The 22,735-nt window shown below is 38.5% G+C and overlaps 2 protein-coding genes across 2 annotated transcripts in view; both read left to right on the forward strand.

Moving 5' to 3' along the window:
• WDR64 (WD repeat domain 64) overlaps positions 1 to 22,735 on the forward strand; it is a 101,235-nt gene that overhangs the window by 31,317 nt on the left and 47,183 nt on the right. The window contains exons 4-7 of the mRNA XM_006157278.2: positions 4,039 to 4,165; positions 7,963 to 8,111; positions 11,221 to 11,344; positions 13,599 to 13,774. Coding sequence (XP_006157340.1) covers positions 4,039 to 4,165; positions 7,963 to 8,111; positions 11,221 to 11,344; positions 13,599 to 13,774 — 576 coding nt within the window. The remainder of the gene's footprint in view (positions 1 to 4,038; positions 4,166 to 7,962; positions 8,112 to 11,220; positions 11,345 to 13,598; positions 13,775 to 22,735) is intronic.
• On the forward strand, positions 14,861 to 17,792 carry LOC102469354 (DNA endonuclease RBBP8-like). The gene is given in 7 exon segments (XM_014591101.2): positions 14,861 to 14,999; positions 15,001 to 15,089; positions 15,092 to 15,207; positions 15,209 to 15,466; positions 15,468 to 16,049; positions 16,052 to 16,771; positions 16,855 to 17,792. Coding segments are annotated over 7 exon segments (2,727 nt in total). The 5' UTR covers positions 14,861 to 14,919; the 3' UTR covers positions 17,737 to 17,792.

Here is a 22,735-nt window from a genome sequence, read left to right on the forward strand (position 1 = left end):
AAAAAAAAAAAACTTTCAAATAGCTGGACAGTGGCACAGTGGTAAAACATGAGGTTCTGCCAGGCCAAACCTAATGAGAGGTTTCATGCTCACTCCTCTCAATCTACATTTTCCTCTTCATAGAATGTAGGGCCCCAGTCTGTAAATAGTTCTTATCTCTGAACCAGAGGTTGCTCTGGTTTAGTTCCTGGTTACAAAGTGTTACTGCCCTTCCCTCAATGGTTCCAGGTTTCTCAAAAGCTTCCTCTCCAGATAGAAACAGAGCACAGCCTATTGCTTCTCAGCCTCCTTTGCTGACCTGCCGCTGTCTCTGCTGTATGAATGCATCACGTCTCAGTGGGACAGTGCACATGGAGAGCCTCGGGTCCTGTCTATCCTGCAGGACTTTCTGCTGCCACTGACTGGTCCAGACCCTAGGCCCTGGTCTCTGGTTTCAGCCCATTTATTGCTTTGTGCTTCTCTCCTATTTTAATCTACAGACACATACACCTTGCTTTGAAAACTTGCTATTTCTTTTTGCTTTCTCTTTTTTATATTTTCTCTGTGTTTGGAGAAGAAGTGGCATATCAACAAATAAACTTGTAGCACTATTCAGAACTAAACTCTAAGTCTTTAATTCTCTTTTTGGAAGATTTAAAGAAAGAGTAGGAGTTAGCTAGATAGGTAAGGCTTGGGACCAGCAGTTAGCATAATGGCTATGTTGCTGGACTCCCATGTAGTCGACCGCAGTTCAAGTCCCAGATCCAGTGGCTTAAATTCACGCCGGGCACGTGTACATGCATGCCCAAGATCCTGAGAGGAGAATGGAGGAGAAGGGATTGCGGCGTGGCCATCCCTCCTGGGGGGTGATTTCTCACTTTCTGTCTCTCTGTCTTTCTGGCAAGCGCACGCGCTCTATCGCAAAAAAAAACTCTCAAAAAGAAAGAAAAAAAAGTAAAGATAGGTAAGGCTGTTGAAATTGCCGATGAGAGTTAGTTTTGTGTGAATGCACAGAAATGGGAATAAGAGAGACTGTGGAAATTGGATGGATTCTAGTATGACAGTAATAAAAAGGGTAGATGGGGAGAAAGGTTGCAAAAAAATAATTATGCAATAAGAATATGTCCTAATTTGTTCTGTTGCTAATAACAGGATTACCTGAGTCTGGGTAATTTATAAAAACAGAGGGCTTTTTAGCTCACAGTTTGGAGGTCCAAGATCCACAGGCCTCATCTGAGTCTAATGGAAGACAAGGCTTAACTAGAGCAGAGCGTGTCCCTGTCTGACTTATTTTCTCTCTTTATAACCTACCAAGACTCAATGGTGAGTGTTCACTCTGATGCTGAGTTACTTCTTATATGTTCCACCTCTCAACACCATAACTGGATTATGTGTAGTATAGACTCCTTCAATACCATTACAAGGGCTCATTAAATTTTAACACACAAATCTGGGGGAATGGGACACATTTAAACCCTAACATAATATAACAAGGAAGGTCTTTGTGCATGTTCTGTAGCCCAGAGGTCTCCCTAAAACACACGCATGTGTACACACACACACACACACACACACACAAACAGAAGAGACTGAACACTGAAGAAGAGACATAAGAAAAAGAATAGAAGTACTCTATAAAGAATATCACAGATTTCAAAATATGATTACATCAATTCAATGAAGTAAAGAGTTGTTAGTATTATGATGTTCATTCTTTAAAAAAAGAAAATCATGACTCATGGAGTTTAAATGATGGATTAGAAGTGTCACCCAAATCTTTTATCTAGTCTCCCATTCATTCTACTAACTAAAATTCAGACTATATACACTTGCAAAAAGACTGCCAGTCATGAATGTATCTCAGCCAAAGAAATAAAGTCAGAAACAATTTAAATAGAGTAATTCTCTTTGGCATCCCTTAATTCCACTGTGTGTCTCTTCCTCTATTTGTCTTTCATTGTAGGATATGAAACTAAATTCAAAAATAGCTCATTTTACTTGCTTACAGAATGATGCAGAAGGCTGAAAAGGTTCAAAGTTCTACCTATCCTCCTCAAATTTTCATTTTTCAGTAGAACATAGCATATAAAAATCAATCATGCAAGTTCTGAGTAATACGAGCCTAAAGAGGGTATATGCTGAAGTATATGAGGCACCTAAATGTGGACATTTACGGAACACAGACGTAGACATCTTAGTGTCCTTACATGTAAGGACCAATCTGCCTTAGCAGTAGTGAAGATTGGAACTTGGTTAGCATATACTTAACTCAGTTATAAGCAATCCAACTCAGAAGTTAGAATCTCTATTAACAAGCTACTGAATAGAATTTTATATGTAGTTCTGTACATTATCACCCACTTACTCAACAAATACTCTAATAAGTTAATAGTATTGTGATGTAAAAATTATTTAAGGCTGATGCATGACTAGGAAATGTAATCCTTGATCAAATTACACTTATTTCTGAAATTCAATCACACTGTAACTTGCTAAATAAAAAACAAAATGAAAGAAAACAATAGAATAATGAAGAGAGAGAGAGAGAGGGAAAGTGAGCGAGCAAGCTGCCAGGTCCAGGACTCCAATCATGGCCAGCCATGTGGGAGTCTGGCACAGTAACTATCATGCCTCCTGTTGGCCCCAAACTTGGCCTTATTTTACTGAATTGTACTTCATTGTTCTTTGTATTTTCTAAGATAAATGTTAGTTCCATTGAGTAATTATATTTTTTTCTTACCTCAAAGGAGAGTTCTAACAACATATTTCAAAATATTCTTACTATATCTATCTACACCATCACCAGCCTACTTTCTATAATTCTTCTATCTCTGTGCAAAAAAAGAGGGATTCTTAGAAATGTTATTAAGATGTTACCTACTTCATAAGTCATCACAGAGGCAATTTGAAACCTTCTATCTAATATGTCTCCTTATTTTCTCATCCATAGTGGAAAGAAAAGTGTAGCTTCAATTAAACTCTAAGTCATAACCTGTCATTTATTATCCCTTCCAGTTCTTGAAGCGAGCAAGCTGCCAGGTCCAGGACTCCAATCATGGCCAGCCATGTGGGAGTCTGGCACAGTAACTATCATGCCTCCTGTTGGCCCCAAACTTGGCCTTATTTTACTGAATTGTACTTCATTGTTCTTTGTATTTTCTAAGATAAATGTTAGTTCCATTGAGTAATTATATTTTTTTCTTACCTCAAAGGAGAGTTCTAACAACATATTTCAAAATATTCTTACTATATCTATCTACACCATCACCAGCCTACTTTCTATAATTCTTCTATCTCTGTGCAAAAAAAGAGGGATTCTTAGAAATGTTATTAAGATGTTACCTACTTCATAAGTCATCACAGAGGCAATTTGAAACCTTCTATCTAATATGTCTCCTTATTTTCTCATCCATAGTGGAAAGAAAAGTGTAGCTTCAATTAAACTCTAAGTCATAACCTGTCATTTATTATCCCTTCCAGTTCTTGAAGGGTAGTAAATACTGTGCTTCTCTCTTCTGTCTATAATTATACAAACATCTAGTTTCTAAAGATATATCTTTGCAAGCAAAGTTTTAATTAGTGCTGCAATTTTACTCTGCTATAAATGAAAATACTCAAACCAAGAACCAAATTGGGGGTTAGCAAACATATCCCCATCATAGAAATTATACTTTGTTACAAGTTTATAAGAGCATATTTCAATCTTTTTTTTTTTTTAAATCAGAAGGTACCTACATGCATGAGAGAGGGGAAGAGAGAGAAACCACCCATTCACAGAGCCTGCTCCTAGTGAAATCTGTTTTTCTCCACTCCCCATCCCCTCAAGATCCTGGGCATGCATGCATGTGCCCATTGTGGGTTTTCAAGTCACTGGGGCAGGGGCTCAAACTCTGATCAGCCTTGTGGGATTTGGGTTCCTCTGGACAAAGCCTAAATCGCTGCACTACAGGGCTGGCCCAATAACAGCATATTTCAGACTCTGAAAGTACTTAACCTAGATTTCTTGAGTGAGAAAGATAAAGTTTAAACAATAGTGAGCACTGTGCTTTATTCCCCCAGGTTTTTAGAGTGTGGGATATTCAGACCCTTTCACTATTACAAGTCTTCCATGACAGCCAGGGAGGACCAGGAGACATGCAGATTTATTCTATGATATATGATGCCAATCATGGCATGCTTATTACAGGTAAGTGTACCCAAGCAATGGCAATGAAATGTATATCTTGACTTTTAAGCTTTTTAAAACTAGCACTTGAACACTAACTTCTAGTTAGTGGGAAAAATTACAAACCACGATTCACCATGGTAGATACTTATTTCAGTTCTTCGCTTTTCTCTTTCTATAGCTGGGTGGGTGAAATGTGTTACTGCACTCTCTAAATATACCAGGCCAGTGCTCTAAGTTCTTGAGACTAGGAATACACGACCTGGGTTACATAGAAAAGGGAATAAACCTGTTCCTATGAATAGGGCAAATTAAACTCCCAAGCTCAGGTCTGATCTTGTTTGTGTGTTTGTAGTGCCGGAGGTGCAAGTCCTTGTCAGACAGACAGAGAGAGACAGAGAAAGAGAGAGAGAAAGAGACAGACAGAGAGAGAGAGAGAGAAGCCTCCCAATGGGGCATGGCCATGTTGCAATTCTTTCTCCTTCATTTCTCAGCTTGATTTTTTTGTTTTGTTTGTTCACTTGTTTATTGCCAGAGGGTCATGTGCTTGCCAGAGGGAGGGGGAGAGAGAGAGAGAGAGAAAGAGAGAGAGCGAGAGAGAACCCTCCCAATGCGGTGTGCTCACACTACAATCCTTTTTCCTCCACTTCTCCATCCCATCAAGACTTTAGGCACACATAAACACACGCCCATGATGTTTTTCAAGCCACTAGGCCAGGATTCAAATTTTGATCTGCTGTTTGGGATCCAGTTCTCTTAACCACTGTGCTACGGTTTCTAGCCCTCAGCTCTGTTCTGACTCTCAAGAGCAGGAATAGGATCCTGTTTCACAGCAGCTGCACCAGCAGGCACCAGCATGAACTCCTGTTCTGTATGAGGCAATCAGGCCCTATGCATTCTGGGAATGAGGCAGTTTCTCAGTGAGGAGGGGTCTAGGGGTGGTCCTCCAACCTGCCTTTGCTTCTAGACAAAGAGCGACAGAGAGAAAGGATAGAGGCCTGGATGACAGATCCCTTGTGCTGATGCCAACAGATTTACTTGCGATTTTTTTAATGGTTTCTTAAGAAGACATGCTAGGCATTGAGGTTAAACACTGTTCATATGCAAACCCTTAGATGTTAGAAGAAAAATGAATGATATTAATAGCACTTCCTCCTTCTGGAACACTAACCCAGAATGGATTTTCTAAGCATTTCCCACTGACCACCTGCTCTGAGTTCCTGTGGAATTAATTAAAGCAGAGAAGTGGTTGGTGCTATCTCTGCTGGTGGAGAATATCATTATTTTTAACTTTTAAGATTTTTTTCCCCTGGATCAGGAATGAATGAGCACTGCAGACTCAATAAATAATTTTTTGCCTCATAAAACAGAAATTAATTCCAGTTTAAAGTACCATTCCTCTAGATTATCTCCTCTGAAGAAAACATACTAATGACTATAAGCGAATTTTCCCCTTAGTGCCCCAATTTGCAGATTTGGTTTTTGGTGTCAGCATTTTCATCCTATTTATCATCAGAATAACTAAGGACTCAAACAGCAAGAAAAAAATCAGAAGAGGAGAAAGAGAACCAGAGGGGAAAGAAGAAAGAGAACACATACAAGTCAAGATATAATTCTGATAGTATTATTTGCAAAAATAAATAAATAAATAAATAAATAAATAAATAAATAAATAGAGCTGGGGTCAGCAGATGGCGTAGCAGTTATGTCCCTGGACTCCCACGTGGCCAGTCGAGATTTGAGTCGGGACTTAGTGGCTTAAAACTCACGCTGGGCATGTGTGCCCAAGATACCAGGAGAAGAATGGAAAAGGGATTGCAGTAAGGCCACTCCCCCACCCCCCATGATTTCTCACTTTTCTCTCACTGACTCTGTCTTTCTCTCCAGTGAGCACACACACCCTAAACCAAAAACCTCTTGAAAAAAAAAAGTAGAACTGTATGTATTGCTTTGTCATTAAAATTTCATACAGTGACTACAATCTTCAACTTGACATCAGAATTTTATGAAGTTTATCTCTCAGATTTGAATTCATGCTTTCACAAAATTAAGCAGCCATAGAAGTCTCCTAAATCCCAGTGACAACAATACCACATTCTGGAAGTGCTTTGTAGAATATGTTGCTATTACTGTCACTTTATTAACATAATTATGTTTATTAAGACAACTACCATTTCTATAGTTCTTTTTTTTGGAGAGGTTTTTGCTATAGGGCACATGTGGTCACCAGAAAGAGAGTGACAGAGAGACAGAAAGTGAGAAATCAACCCCCAGGGTGGATGGCCATACCGCAATTCCTTCTCCTCCATTCTCCTTCAGGATCTTGGGCATGCATGCACACACGCCTGGCGCCACGGTCCACTACACGGGAGTCCAGCGATATAGCCATTACGCCAAATGCTGGCCCTTCTGTAGTTCTTTTATAGAATGCTTTCAAATACTTTTTAATTTGACTTGTACAACCACCATGTGCAATTGGTTATTTTTCCTATTTTATTAATGGCAATAAGGAATTTCAAAGAGCTCAGTTGACTAGAAAAAGGCACCAGGTTGAAACATTAAACTGGGATTTGATCTCAAAGTTTCTGATTCCTGAATCTACATTCTTTTATATACTGCATGGCATTGTTTCTATCATCAGTAGTGCAACTAGCCAAAAAAAGCAAAAGATCCTCACTTATCCACAAGTATGTCCCGCTTTCTTAACATCCATTCTGAATAGTCTTAGTTACTATTAGTACAATGTTTGCTGATTACTATTAGTATAATGTTAAAGGATCTACTTCAAGCATGGTTTGATTATTTGGTTAACCTATTCCTCGCACATCTTCATACTGAGGTATTTGAATTGAGAAACATTTCCAGATGAGTCATCTTAGTCTTTCTCTACTCATAAACAAATGTTATCTTGAAATTTAAGCAGCATAGGAAAGAGTTTAGTAATCCCTGCTAAAACTTCTAAAGTTGAGATTTCTTTGAAAAAAACTTGAAAAAGTCTGCCTTTGGTACCTGCATCTCCTCATAAGTAAAATAGGGAAGGTGTTTCATTTTTGTTTGAGCTGCAGGATGCTTTGTGACTAATCTGTATTTCCAGACATTACATTAACACAATAATTAGTTGATTATGAGAGTTAAATCATACTTGCAGTTCATAGTATTACCATAAAAACAAACCAAACACCCTTTAAAAAAAATGCAGGTAAAGAACACCTGCTCTTCATCTAATGGCCAAGCTAACTGCATCTATCACTATGGTGATTTGGAAATTAAACTTACTTAATATTGATATTGCAAGCACCGGCTTGAAGTCATTCTCATTCATTACATTTAATAAGATCAGGTTTGTAGAATGCTTTATTATTTGTTGCTTGAAAAGAGCTCACTAACAATAAATTTCAATCACTAAATGGAAGCTTACCTTCATCAGAAAGCTGATCATCACCATTATAGTTGTGGACCAGATGGACAGGCATGCAGTAGGCACAATAAAAAAGAAAAAAAGTGGACCACAGAAAAATAGAAAAATGAGGGTCACTAAGAAGGGAATATCCAACTGGCCAAATGAAGTCCAAATGGCTTGCATTTGGAAAATAATGAAGACCAAAGTGAATGCTTTTCTCTGGCTGAATTGCATTTGCTGTATTTGTCAAAAATGTTTTAGAGCAAATGAGTATGTCTTCACGTAATTAAACTTCCTTGGCATTGGTATTGTGACTCTCACTGAAGAGCTGTTTTTAGACTCAACTGGCTGGGTAAAATTCTTTGTGATACCAAACTTGTAGTAGTGGGTGTATATGAGATTCTTACTTCTGTTCTAGGATCTAGCGCAATGGACATGTATCCCTTGACTAGGATGATACAAGATACAAAACAGGTTCCTCACACTCATGAACGAGAGATCACTGTCACGCTTTACAACAAACATTTTCACCAAGTACTCACTATCTGCTCGGAATCCATAATTAAGGTAAGTATATATTGGCTCTCAGAAAGAAAAAGCCAATGAAGACATAATTTTCTCATCTTGCAGGTAAATCGTTCAGATTGTTCAGTGATTAAGCAAATATAGGACAGATATAATGAGACCCAACATTAGAGTGATTTTTAGACTTTGATGAATATATGAAAAGCAAGCATTTTAAACCAGCTCAGACTGCTTTCTACTAAGCTACATGCTCAACTGAATAAAGCTAGCTTTTTTACTATCAAAATAGGAATTTTAAAGGAAATGTATCAAGGAAAGAAAACTAACCTGTATTTTTATTATTTTAAAAATGAGCAATGGGAAGAGGGTACATATTAAGATGGAAGGGGAAAAGATTTATAGGTATTTACTATAACCCCTGTAGGTACCAGACACTTGCCAAGAGCTTTAAATCTATGCTCTCGTTTAATCCTCATCATGGTTCTCTACGGAGAGATCAAGAGTTCCATTTTACAGACAAGGAAACTCAGACTGAGATCAAGCAACATGCCTGGTAATATACTATTGGGTTGTTGGAAAAGTCATGATGCATTTCGCATAGAAAAACAGAAAAATACATCATGACTTTTCTGACAACCCAATATAATGTGACTAGTGTTCTAGTCTGCTTGGTTGGTAGTAACAGAAATACTTGAGTCTGGGTAATTTATATATAATACAAATATATTTGGTTCATAGTTTGACAGTCCAACCATGGTTATGGGGCCATACCTGGTAAGGACTGTCCCCTGGTCAGGATCATCACAATATGGTAGAAGGCAAAACATGCATCTGTGTCTATATGTCTGCTCTGGTCTCATTCCGCATTCTTATAAACTCACCAGTATTCAGGTGAGAAGGCCTACTTCCTGTAACTTTATCTAATCCTTTTAAATTAATTAATTAATTTTTTTGAGAGGTTTTTGCAATAGGGCACATACACTTGCCAGAAAAACAGAGAGACAGAGAGACAGAAAGTGAGAAATCACCCCCACCCCAGGGGGGATGGCCACACCACAATCCCTTCTCCTCTGTTCTCCTCTCAGGATCTTGGGCACACATGCACATGTGCCTGGTTTGAGTTTAAGCCACTGGGTCCAGAATGCGAACCATGGTCGACTACATGGGAGTCCAGTGACATAGTCATTACACCAACTGCTGGTCCCACTTTATCTAATCCTAATCACCTCCTAAAGGCTCCATCTCTCTCTCTCTTTTTTTTAGAATTATTTATTTAATTTTATTTATTCATTCATTTATTTCAATCTGACCAGACACACACACACACACACACACACAAACACAGAGAGCGAGAGAGAGAGACAGAGAGACAGAGAGACAGAGAGAAAGTGAAAAAGCAAGCTACCAGGTCCACAGGTCCAGGACTTAAACCATGGTCAGCCATGTGGGAGCATCCAGAGCCTTAACCATTATGCACCTGCTGGTCCCTTGACTCCATCCCTTAATCTCAAATTAAGTTCCTGCCCTCTTAATACCTTCATAACAGCTCACCAAATTTTAACTCATTAATTTTTAGGAGAACACATTTAGCAATCAGTAAGCACAAGGGTTGAGATACATGACAGGTTTGTTTGACATGAACATCCATTCCCTTTCCACTGCTTTCCTCTAGTCAAGTCACTATTGTGTTCTGTAGAAGCAGAGTATTTGGACATGCTAACAACCTCTATCTTTATGACTACTGGAGCCATCTGGCAGTGAAGGCTGGAGGTGTTTGCTTCAGGTGTTTATTCTTTCATTTCATGCACGCTCTCCTCAAGAAGACACAAGAATTCCTCTGGAAATTCTTCACATTCCCTCTCACTTTTTGACCTTCTGTGCTCATCTCTTAGAGGTTTTCTCAGGCCAGAATCTACTGAATTCAGTTAGTATCATTTATTTCTTATAATGCCTAAAAAGAGAAGAAACTAAAACTAAAACTTCCCCTGCTTTCAGGCAATACAGACCTCTTAAGGGAAGAATGTCTTCCCTTTGTGTTGGGGAGAGGGGAAAGGAAGCTTGGTAAGTTTTTATACCTGATTCATCAGAGAGGGATTGCACTTTAGGCCAGGAGTTGGTGACCTCTGAGACCCATTCATGCAGTGACCACACCTTTCTCCTGTAAGGGCCCCACCTACAACCAGGGATACACATAAATTAAGAGCATGGGCTCAAGGGCCATACTGACTTCATTCAGATCCCAGCTCTACCACTTTCCAGCCAACAGCCTTTGGTTGTCTGGTCCCCAGGTCTTTTCATCAGCTAAATCGTCCTTCCACTCCCTCCTCTTTTGCCCTACTGCACTAGCTTTTCTTCAGTGCCCTGGAGGGAAAAGGCACCTTCCCATCTCTAGCCCTTTGCCTATGCTGCCTCCATCCTGAAGACCTTGAGTATAACCATTCTGTGCTATCAATCCAGTTGTTATTCTCCTGTGGCCTAATTTACATCTGAACACAGCAGATCCATGAAGAGGGAGTGATTCTAAAGCCTCCACTGTGTTTCCAAAGAGAGATAAGGATGAGCCAGAAAGATTTCTGAATTTTCTAATTACACCCAGCCTAACTATATAAATAGCTTATTCTGAAGTCTTGGTCTTGCTGTCTTTCTCTCTCGCTATGCCCATGTCCCTAGTCAGAACACTCCTTTGGAAGGCCAGTAAACTCTTTCCTCAAAGTTCTCCCAAACACCATTCTTAACCACAGATTCCATTCCATGACCTCTGGCTAATCTGAATGCCTATGACCTGTGAAGAAATCCAGTGTGACTGGTTTTTTTTCCTCCTTCTGTTGCGCTCTTGTTAAATTTGTCTTGCTGCTCACCTTGCTTCATGCTTACAGTATCCACTTCCCCCACGGCCAGGGACTGCTGGACTAAGGTCACTACTTGTCACCTACATTTGCAGCAGACACACTCCAGGGTAGCACAGCAGCTACTAGAGGTCAGCATCTTTTAGAACTTTTCTTTGCCCAAATCAACATTCAGGATGGAGTGCTGGGAAAAGGGTTAAATGTACAGAATACCAATTTTGCATTATATTACATAAATATTATAAAATTCTGATGAGAACTGATGGGCATATAGATTATTTTATTATTACTGTTGTTTCCTTCAGGTGTGGGAACTTGAGACTGGTCTCCAAATATACCAGATTTTAGACCCTCATGGCTTCAATGTTGAACTGACTTCTGCAGCTATCGATGAAAGTGGATTTTTTTTTGCCACAGGAGCACATAATGGTCAGACTAATATCTATAATATAGCCTTTTTGTTCAGTATCCTGGGTATTTGGACTAGGAATGCATTTGTTCTTTGGGTTAGGAGGAGAAAATGAATCAGGCTGGATATGTAAGCATGCCAGAGATTGTTCGGCCAGATTGAACAGTGAAAGACTGTCCTATTTAATGGACATTAATGTCTTGATATTGATACCTGTTGGTGGCCTGATGATTAAGGTGGCTGGATCCCAAATGTCCAACTCCATAGTTCAAGTCTTGAATCTGGCAGCTTAAGAAACAAACAAACAAACAAACAACAACAAAAACAGGTGTGTGCACAGGTGCTCAAAATACTGAGAAAATAATGGAGAACAGATTGCAGCATGGCCATCTCCCCTGAAGAGTGCTTCCTCTCTCTCTCTTTCTCTCTCTCCAGTGAGCATTTGCGCACTATAGCGAATTAAAAAAAGAAGTCTTGATGTTGATTTTTAAAATAATCAATACCTTATATACTTCTATATAGTTGTTTTAACACTTTACACAATCGATCACATATACTGTCTAATTTAATCTTTCAAGGACTGCGTGTATCTGTGTTGCCCTGACTTATTCTATCCTTCCACTTTTGGCTACCAACAGAAAAAAGACAGACATTAGATTTGGTGTTTGCTAACAATATTATTACAGATAGTAGATTTTGGACCAAAATGTCCAGCCAACTTTGTTAAATACCCCTAGAATTTGACATTGGATTTTTGTTTTGTTTTAGGTTTTTGCTATAGGGCGTTTGTACTTGCCAGAGAAATATAGTGAAAGGGAAAGTGAGAAATCACTCCCCAGAGGGGATGGCCAAACTACAATCCCTTCTCCTCTACTCTCCTCTTGGGATTTTTGGCATGCATACACATGGGCCTAGCATAAATTTCAAACCACAAGGTCTGGGACTCAACCGCAGTCAACCATATGGGTGTCTAGCACCTTAACCATCTTGCCATCTGCTGGCCTCTACACTGGGCTTCTTTACATGTCTAGGCTCCCTAAGGGTATGCATCATATCAAACTTGACAGGATGTCAGCCTCAGGATATATTATGTCAGGTGATGCTTCTCCTCCTCTGGAGCACTGCACAGAACTTCCAAGAACTAGAGAGCAATGGACTGCCCTGCCTCTCTCCTTACCTGTTCCTAACTCCCATGAAGGGAGTGCTTTACCATGTGGCTACCCTCATGCACTACTCAGAATATACTTACACTTACTTTAGGGCTATATTACTAAGTAAGTGCTTTCCCATAAGCCATAAGAACCATCTGTGTTTGGACAGGACTGCACTGTGTTGGCCAGAGCAGCCTCAAGATCTCCATCCACCTGTCTCAGCCTCCTGAGTTGCTAGTATTATATCACCAAGTGAGCATTTAGCTTGGATGGGAAATCAGATCTGGGCCTCCCATGTGGTCCCAACCTGCAAGCACAGTGTCTTAGCAGCATATACCACCATGACTGGGCACCCCCAACCTTAAACCTTTTATTGTCCAGTAAGAACTAAAGGCCTGTCAAAGCCACATGGCACAGTCCATAATGTACTCTTCCACAGTGCTAGAAGCTGCATGACCAATTATAGATTCAGATCCCTGGAATGGCCTGAAAAACATGATAAGCATGTATGTGTAAACATCTAGATCTGAAGAGCTGAAGGACTAGGGAAGTGGGATTACAGTATGACAAGACTCTGTTGAGGGTCTCTCTCTCTCTCTCACTGATGTATACATGCTTTCTATCATTTAAAAAAAAAAAAGTGAACAACAACAACAAAAATCTCCCCCAAAACTGAAGTCCTAAAACATGCCAATACCTTAGGAAATGTGAAAAATCATTGGAGTGATCTTTTATTATTACTGACATTGTGGCATGATCATTAAAATTCCCATAGTAGGAAATATTCAGCAAATGGGAACACACTGGGAGCCTAAAGACAGAACAGAGGGAAAACTCAGATAGGACATAAGACTTTGCCTGGTCTGTCTGTCTGTCTGTCTATCTATCTATCTATCTATCTGTCTGTCTGTCTATTTATTCAGCCTGTGGCAAATTAAGGCATACAGAAATATATTTCAGGCACAGCAAGGCTGGGGAAACTTAAACATTACTCTTAGCAGGAAATAAATACAGGATAAGTTGTTGGCAGAAACCTTTCAATCAGATCAGTTTTTCCTGACCAAAAAGCCTAGCTTTCTGTAAATTATTTTTAGTCATATAGTCCTTTTCTCTTTGTGCTCAGGGACAGTTAAAATCTGGGACTTTGGCAGTGGTCAAGAGATGAAAGCGTTGCCAGAAGGCAAAGACTGGAAGGAGGAAGAACACTGGATGAGACGCCTGATTTTCCTCAAAGCTCAGGAGAAACACCAGTACCTGGTCCTTGCCTTGGAGCGCAATGGGTCTATCAAAATGATCCAGGTTATATTATAATCTCATTTTTATATATGTAGCATGGGGTCTTTTTTGGGGTAAATCAAGTGAGTCAGTGGATAATCTCCACTGTGTGCCTCTCTCGCCAGTCAGCTGAAGGTGCTATTTATCCTTCAATCTCCCTTTGATGCTTGTAATTAAATTTACCCAGGTTCAAACAACATGCAAAAACACAGCTGACCAGCCACAGCATTCTGTCCATAAAGTTTCTCCTGAAAGGTTAGTCAGGATCCTCTAAAGCAGGAGTCAAAGAGAAGAGAATAGAGAAGGATAGCAAGAGAACAAATAGAGAGGCATGACATTAGTGGGATTCAGATATGGTTTATTACCTGTTGATGATGACGTGTATAGTATTCTTAACTGGACAGGTCTGAGAAGTAGTTCATATCAGGTAAAGTCTTTTTACAAGCAAAATGACAATGATTGAATGTTTAAAAAAGTAGTTGTAATAATAATAATAATCTGAAAAAAATGAAAAGCTATTAGATGATGATGATGGGGATATTTTTTTTTTTCTGGAGAGGTTTTTGCTATAGGGCGTGTGCGCTCGCCAGAAAGACAGAGAGTGACAAAGAGATAGAAAGCGAGAAATCACCCCCCAGGGCGATGGCCATGCCGCAATCCCTTCTCTTCCATTCTCCTCTCAGGATCTTGGGCATGCATGCACACGTGCCCAGCATGAGTTTAAGCCACCGGGTCCGGGACTCGAACCGCTGTCAACTACATGGAAGTTCAGCGACATAGCCATTATACTAACTGCTGGTCCCAGATGATGGGGATTTTAATGTCTCTGTATTGACTGGTATGAATGGTATTCCTTCTGGAAAAAGAAATGTAATACACTGTAAAGTTATATGTGATTCAATGTAATATAAACAAGATTATGATAATAATAAAAAATTTTAAAAAAATAAAGCGGGAGTGGCAGGCGGGTCCGGCTGCCTCAGAGCCTGGCCGGTCTCCCTGTGGCCTTCCCACCACTGGAAGGCGCAGATTTCCCAGGGCCGGCTCGCCCGGCAAGAGTACGGCAGTCAGGTATTTGAACTGTCCAAAGACAACTTCACGTCCATATAATGTAACAGAAAAGGTCCAAAAACATTAACCAAATAGAAGTGTGGAGCATATTAAGCAAGATGAACATCTCTGGAAGCAGTTGCAGAAGCCCTAGTTCTGCAGATGTATCTAATGACTTTAAGGAACTCTGGACAAAACTAAGAGTACCATGATAAAGAAGTACAAGGTTTACAAGCAAAAGTAACCAAACTGAAAAAGGAACGAATTTTAGATGCACAAAGACTGGAAGAATTTTCACCAAAAATCAACAGCTGAGAGAGCAACAGAAAGTCCTTCATGAAACCATTAAAGTTTTAGAAGATCGGTTAAAAGCAGGTTGCTGTGCAGTAAGAGAAGAACATATGCGGAAAAAAGCAGCAGGAGTTTGAAAATATCTGGCAGCAGAATCTTAAACTTATTGCAGAACTTATGAATGAAAAGAATACTCTCCAGGAAGAAAATAAAAAACTTTCTGAACAACTGCAGCAGAAAATTGAACATTTTTTTAATTGCCAGAGGTCATGTGTACTTACAGTGGTTGAGGAAGAGAGAAAGCATTCCTCCAATGGGAATGATCAACAGCATCAAGTTTCTGAGTTCGAATGTGAGAAAAATGCTATTCCAGAATTCACCAATAACAGCCTTTTCATTTTCTGGTGTTAATCGACTGCGAAGAAAGGAGAACCTCCATGTCCGGTACATAGAACAAACACATTCTAATTTAGAGCTCTCCCTGTGCACAGATGAACTGAAAAAAGTTTTCAAGGCTTCAACTAATCTACAACATAAGCTTAATGAAAATGAAATGCTAGTGGCTGACACCTGTGATCAAAGTCAGTCTCCAGTGACTAGAACACATGGAACAAGCAGTTATCCCACTGGTAAGTCATCTTTTAATTTAGCTACAGTTGTTGCTGAAACACTTGGAGTTAGTGTTCAAGAAGAATCTGAATCTCAAGGTCCCATGATCCCTCTTGCTGATGAGCTCTACCACTGTTTGGAAGGAGATCATAAGAAACGGCCAGTTGAGGAATCCACAAGAAATAGTGAAAATAGTTTAAGATTTTCAGATTCTACTTCAAAGACTTCCTCTCAAGAATTGACTACTTGGGTGACATCTCCTGTATTTGGAGCTACCTCTAATATAAAAAGTTGTTTAGGTTTGAATACAAGTTTATCCCCTTCTCTTTTAGATACTGGGGAAAAAAAAGCCATCTGAAAATAGCCCCTTTGAGCAACACTTGTATTTCTAGAGCAGAGAAAGCCAGATCAAAATCTGAAGATAATGCTCTTTTCACATGTCATAGTGTTGAGTCTGAAGTAAACAAGATCATTAGCTACTCATCTTCTTATAAGCAGATTCTTAGAAATATAAGTGAATCCATAAGTGAACAGAATAGTACTGATGCCATGAAAGATGCTATTACTGATAAACATTTGGTGCCCTTGAAATCAGTGGGGAGCAGAACATCCAAAAGGAAGAAAACTGAGGAAGAAAGTGAACATGACATAAGCTCCCCTCAAGGTTCTTTTGATAAAGAAAATGCTTTTCTTTTTCCAATGGATAATCAGTTTTTCATGAATGGGGACAATATGATGGATCTTTCTGATCGATTTTCAGCTATGCAGCGTCAAGAGAAAAGCCAAGGCAGTGAGACCCCTAAAAACAGATTTAGGCAAGTGAATCTCTGTGAGACTTTGAAGCCCATTTCAAACAGTTCTTCAAGCCGTAAGGCTTTGGGTGGGAGCTGTGTGTTACCCAGAGATCCCCCTGAGGAGTCCTGTTTACAGGAGTGCATCCTTCAGTCCTTAAGTAAATCCTCTCCAGACAATAAAACACCATTACAAATAAAAGAAGAAAATCCTGTCTTCAAAATCCCTCTATGTCCACGTGAAAGTTTGGAGGCAGAAAATTTTTTAGATGATATGAAGGTTTGTATTTAAATGTTCAAAGATTTTGAGTAAAGTGGTTATTTGTGATTTCATCTGGATGCTAGTAATTGTTTCTGTTTTAGGGTGCTAGTTCTCATGAGCCAATAAAATTAAAACCCAGGTCAATCCATGGAGGGTGTGAACTTGCATCCGTTCTTCAGTTAAATCCATGTAGAATTGCTAAAACAAAATCTCTACAAAACAACCAAGATATATCCTTTGAAAATATCCAGTGGAGTGTAGATCCAGGAGCAGATCTTTCTCAGTATAAAATGGATATTACTGTAATAGATGCAAAGCATGGCAGTCAGTCAAGATTAGGAGGCGAGACAGTGGACGTGGACTGTACGTTGGTCAGTGAAACAGTGCTTTTAAAAATGAAGAACCAAGAACAGAAAGGAGAAAAAAGTCCAAATGGAGAAAGAAACATGGATGATAGCTTGGAAGATATGTTTGATCAGACAACACATGAAGAATATGAATCCTGTTTGGCAGATAATTTCTCCCAAGTAACAGATAAAGAGGAAGAATTGTCTGCTACCACGAAGAAACCAAATAGACATGGTGACAAACAGGCTAACATCAAGCAGAAAGCATTTGTGGAACCATACTTTAAAGATGATGAAAGACATACCGGCTTACAAAATTTTCCTCATATTGAGGTGGTTCGTAAAAAAGACGAGAGAAGAAAATTGCTTGGGCACACATGTAGGGAATGTGAAATTTATTATGCAGATCTGCCAGTAGAAGAAAGAGAAAAGAAGTTGGCTTCCCGCTCAAGACACAGATTCCGCTACATCCCACCCAACACACCAGAGAATTTCTGGGAAGTTGGTTTTCCCTCCACTCAGACTTGTATGGAAAGAGGTTACATTAAGGAAGATCTTGACCCTTGTCCTCGTCCAAAAAGACGGCAGCCTTACAATGCAATGTTTTCTCCAAAAGGCAAGGAACAGAAGATATAGATGTTGAAGCAAAACAAAAGTATAGAGGACAGTTTTTTCCTTTTTATTTATAAAGTTGGTATTAAACATTGATTTTTTGGATCTTCTATAAATTGATTTATAAATCAGTTTTCTATTGAGAATGTTTTTAAATGACATTTACCCACCACACAAAGATATATTTAAAACACAGATATGTTTATGTTACATTTTCTTGCTTTTGCACCTTTAAAACAATACAGTGCTTTCATTTTGCACTCTGATGTAAGAGTTGTTTATTTACTTTATTTGTTAATAGCCAATTACAATTTTGCAAAAAAAAAATTTAAAAATTAAAAAAATAAATAAAGCGGGAGTCAGAAAGGTTACATTTACACATGGCTGACACTTCTGACATTGTTTGTGCCCTCATGTGGAAATAATTCACTGGCAGAGCTGCTGCCCAGCAGGCTCCATCCCTTAGAACCCATAATACATTCAGGGATGCTCAAGTTACATTTTCAGTTTGTCACCAAAATTGATTTGTTTATTTTAAGGTTAATGATGCAATCTGCTCAGAACTGTTTTGGGCAAATTAAGATAGACTAATTTATTTTTCCTGTGAATCTATTACCACCTAGGAATGCTAATGCCTTCTTCAGTTTTAAAATGAAGGCTAGATCATGTATCCTGGCTATTGAGTGGATTTCACACTGTCACTCAGAATTGAAGGACTCATTGCTTTTATTATTTCTCCTCTGCAAGCTAAGAAAAAAGTCTCAAGTAGATAGCAATCATGAAGTACCAGCGTGGATTAAGGTGACTAATGATCTAACAGCTGGAAAACAGAGTCAAAACTTCCCTGATTTAATATACACTTCCCTTACTGTCTGAGCAACCCAAAAATAACATTAAGAAAAGAAATTTCTTAGTAATACACTCTAAAACATAACGATGTGTTGATTTTCCTTCTTTTAGTTAGTGCAATTGTTTTTTTTTATTTTTATTTATTTTTTTACATTAATTCACTATACATCATTACAGTATACAAAATGAATTTTCCATCCAAAATACACTGTCTATTGGCACAATCAATCACATCAACATATATGTTATCAACAAATAATTTTCCATTTCTTATGTCTTGTATATTTTGCTTTTCTTTTTTTGCCATCCTTGATTCCCTATCCCTAACCCTCTGCCCTGTCCAACCCTCCTCCCACATCGTCTCTGGTATCCATGGTTGCTTTCTATGCCTTTCCCCCCCCATTTAATTGATTTGCTAATGAACTTAATTTGTCTAAATATTTGCAATAGCAAGCGCAGCTGATATATACATACACATGAATCCATGTCTGACTTTAGGCATAAACCTCAGTGAGTAGAATGAACATACTATGAAATAGCATCTAGTTGGGGCTATATAGCTTACTGTGGTCATCAAATACACAGTTTCTTTTTTTTTTTAATTTCGATAACAGTTTTAGGGTTTTTTTTTTTCTTCTGAATTTTTTTAAATTAATTTACATTCATTCCCTGAGCATCATCACAACATACTAAACGTGGTTTCCCATCTAGAATAAACTGCATAGTGGCTTAATCATGCATGTTATCATTCATAATATTCCATTTCTACTTTCATATATATATGTTTTTTACCTCATGTTTTTTATCCTATGTTTGACCCTCTGCCCTACTACTTTCCAAGTTACCTACAAAGGGTATCCCATCAGACTAATGGCAGACCTCTCATCGGAAACAATGTGAGCGAGGAAAGAATGGGAAAAATATATTCAAAGTATTAAGGGAAAAGCAATTTCAACCGAGAATTCGGTACCCAGCAAGATTATTGTTCATTTGGGAAGAAAAGACACGAACATTCCCAGATAAACAAAACCTGAAAGAATTTACCAGCACCAGACCAGATCTCCAAGAAGTTCTTAAGGGAGTGTTATGTCAGTAAAATTAAATGCAGACACACAGAAATAAGAGTTTAGAAACTAAGAAAATGGGCAACTTAATTGTAGGGACGAAGTCTGGAGTTGAGTATTATATCCCAGAGTTCAACCTGGAAGATCGAACCTCAGCAGAAACAGAAGACTAAGTACATGAGACTGAACCGATGAAACAGCATTCTGTGACTTGTCTAAAATACTGCTACTTTTCTTCTAAGGTTTGTTGTCCAGTTTTAAGGATTTTTGTCCTGTCTTGAGCTGTCAATAGATTCATGTACCTACAATTTGAACAGAATATTAATCTGTTTCTAGGCTTTAAGTTTCAAGGAAACTTAAAGTTCAAAACTGCTTTTCTTGAAACTACCAGCTGAACTTGCTATTGAAAGTAATTAGTGCAACTGTTCATCAGGATGCTCTTCCTAGCAAACAGTGTCTGTTGTCGCAAACACTTTTTTTCTTTTTAAGGTCTGCAAAAATGTAGCATGACTATTAGCACATCGAAATTGTTTTTTGTTCTATCTTACCGTTGTAGCATTTTTCATTTTGCTTATTCTGTTTCTCTATCTAGAATCTGTAGATTGAACTTAGTAAGAATTCAAAACCTCTCATTCATATTTGCACCTGCTCAGAGTAGGTGCTCAATAAAGACTAAAAGAATTGAAAAAACAAGAAATATCTTAAAAGGTAGACAATGATAAATCTATGAAGAATTTTTGTTAAGGTTGGAGTGGGCAATGTTACAATATGGATAATGCTAAAAGTACATTTACATATTTATTTAGTAGCATATTATTTATGATTACTTGCCTATTTAAAGTAAAATATGGTTTGATTTACATATTAATAATTAGTTTCTAGAATACTTTATTCATTCACATTTTCTTGTATCAGAAAGATACCCTCTCTTTTGCCACAGAACTTACAGTCTAATGACAAAGGCTGACACTGACTGGCCTGTTATGAAGGATATGGTCCATGCACAAAGTGCTACAGAAGGTTATGACAGTGGAGCCTAATTGGAGAGTCATGGAAGATTTCTCTTTCTACTAATTTCTGATTAAATTTATCATGAGTCAAGAAATAGTTTGTGTGCTAGGAATTATTCCAGATCTCAGGATTCTTTGGAAAATAAGCTGTTAACAAGCTAGAGAACTCAGACCAACACTCTACTAAAATTAAATGTTCCAAATAAAATTTTTTTTTTTTGGAGAGATTTTCACTGTAGGGCGCGTGCGCCCGCCAGACAGACAGAGAGAGACATAGAGACAGAAAGCGAGAAATCACCCCCAGGGGGGATGGGCACGCCGCAATCCCTTCTCCTCCATTCTCCTCTCAGGATCTTGGGCACGCACGCACATGCGCCCGGCGTGTTTTAAGCCACCGGGTCCAGGACACGAACCGCGGTCGACTACGTGGGAGTCCAGCGACATAGCCATTACGCTAACTGCTGGTTCCCCCAAATAAAATATTTTTGAAAGCTCCTAACTAGAATTAAGGAGCTAACAATATAGTAAATAAATAGCAGACTAAAATACTCATGTAAATGAAAGTGGTGACTAAGAAAGGTAAATTGAGAACTACAGTATAACACCATTGCTACTTCTGCCCTGGGATTATTCAAAGCAAACTAGAGTTCAATTTTAGAGATTCACAAGACTTGGAAAGGCCAAAGAAGTCAAAGCTAGAGCCTTCCTAAATAAGCACTGTAATACCATATTATTATATACTGGGACCCAAAAGTTACCCTGTCGAAGTTAAGGTGGACCAGAAAGTTAAAAAAAAAAAAAAACCAGCTTCCATGAGCAGTGAAGGAAAGACTACACTGACACTGAGCCAAACAGGAAAGGAGAAGAATAGGAAGACACAAGAAGATGAAACAAAACCATGTCCCTGAGAAACTGTGGCCACAGGTCAGATCTCATATGCATTTGCAATGGTGATGCACAGGTAGTCAAGGAAATCTCAACTATGAACTCGATTCAGGTGACTCCAAACAGCTAGTTCTATCAGGTATCTAGTGGAAACAAACATGAATCCATTGTGGAAGAAGTGACCCTCATCTCAATGTATAATCAAATAACTAGGCACACAAGGAAACGAAACAATGAAGTCTTGGCAGAAGGGTAAGTAAGTAGGGCAATGAAATAAAAAGAATCCAAAGAGCACACAAATGGTACAACAGATTTGTGTGGCAAGGATAGACTTTTCAATGGTTTTGGAGCAACTAGATATCCATGTGGAAAATTAAAACACCTAAAATTTTATCTCCTACTTGAGACTATCTTTTCCTTGTATATTAAAGACTTAAAGATATTGGGGCTGGCAGGTGGCATGGTGGTTAAAGGCGCTGGACTCCCATATGGTCAACTGCAGTTCGAGTCCCAGATCAGGCAGTTTGCTTTCCCTCTTGCTCACTCTCTCTCTCTGTCCCTCTCTGGTCAAAATAACTATTTTAAAAAAGATTTAAAGATATTAACTGAAAGGCGAAACAATATTGTTTTTACCAGTTAATAAAGCAAATTGTCTCTATGACCTCAGGAGAATGGAGGAGAATGGATTGCAGCGTGGCCATCCCCCCCGGGGGCTGATTTCTTGCTTTCTGTCTCTCTGTCTCTCTGGTGAGCGCATGCGCCCTATAGCAAAAACCTCTTAAAAAAAAAAACAAACACTTAAATAAGACTCAAAGATTACTAATTATAAAGATGAATATATTTTACCACATTAAGCTAATATTAATTTTCAGCTGGATTAGTATCCAAAGTTCTTAGATAAGAAATAAGGTAAATGATTCGATACAAAAATGTAAAAATATACACACTTAATAAAATGGAAAATCCAAATGACCAATAAACATATGAAAATATGCTAAACCTCATTAGTAATAGGGAAATTTTAATTACTTCAATTATCATTATACACCAAGTAGATTGTCTTAAAAAAAAAAAAGATCTGATAGTACCAAGTTTTAGTAAGATTACGGAGCAACAGAAGCGTTCATTACTAATAAACGTGGTGTAACTTCGTACTAATCCTTGGAAAACATTTGGCATTCTTTTTTTTTTTTTTTTTGGGAAGGTTTTATGCAC

The sequence above is a fragment of the Tupaia chinensis genome, unplaced genomic scaffold (assembly GCF_000334495.1).
Source record: "Tupaia chinensis unplaced genomic scaffold, TupChi_1.0 Scaffold000532_1, whole genome shotgun sequence".
NCBI lineage: Eukaryota > Metazoa > Chordata > Mammalia > Scandentia > Tupaiidae > Tupaia > Tupaia belangeri.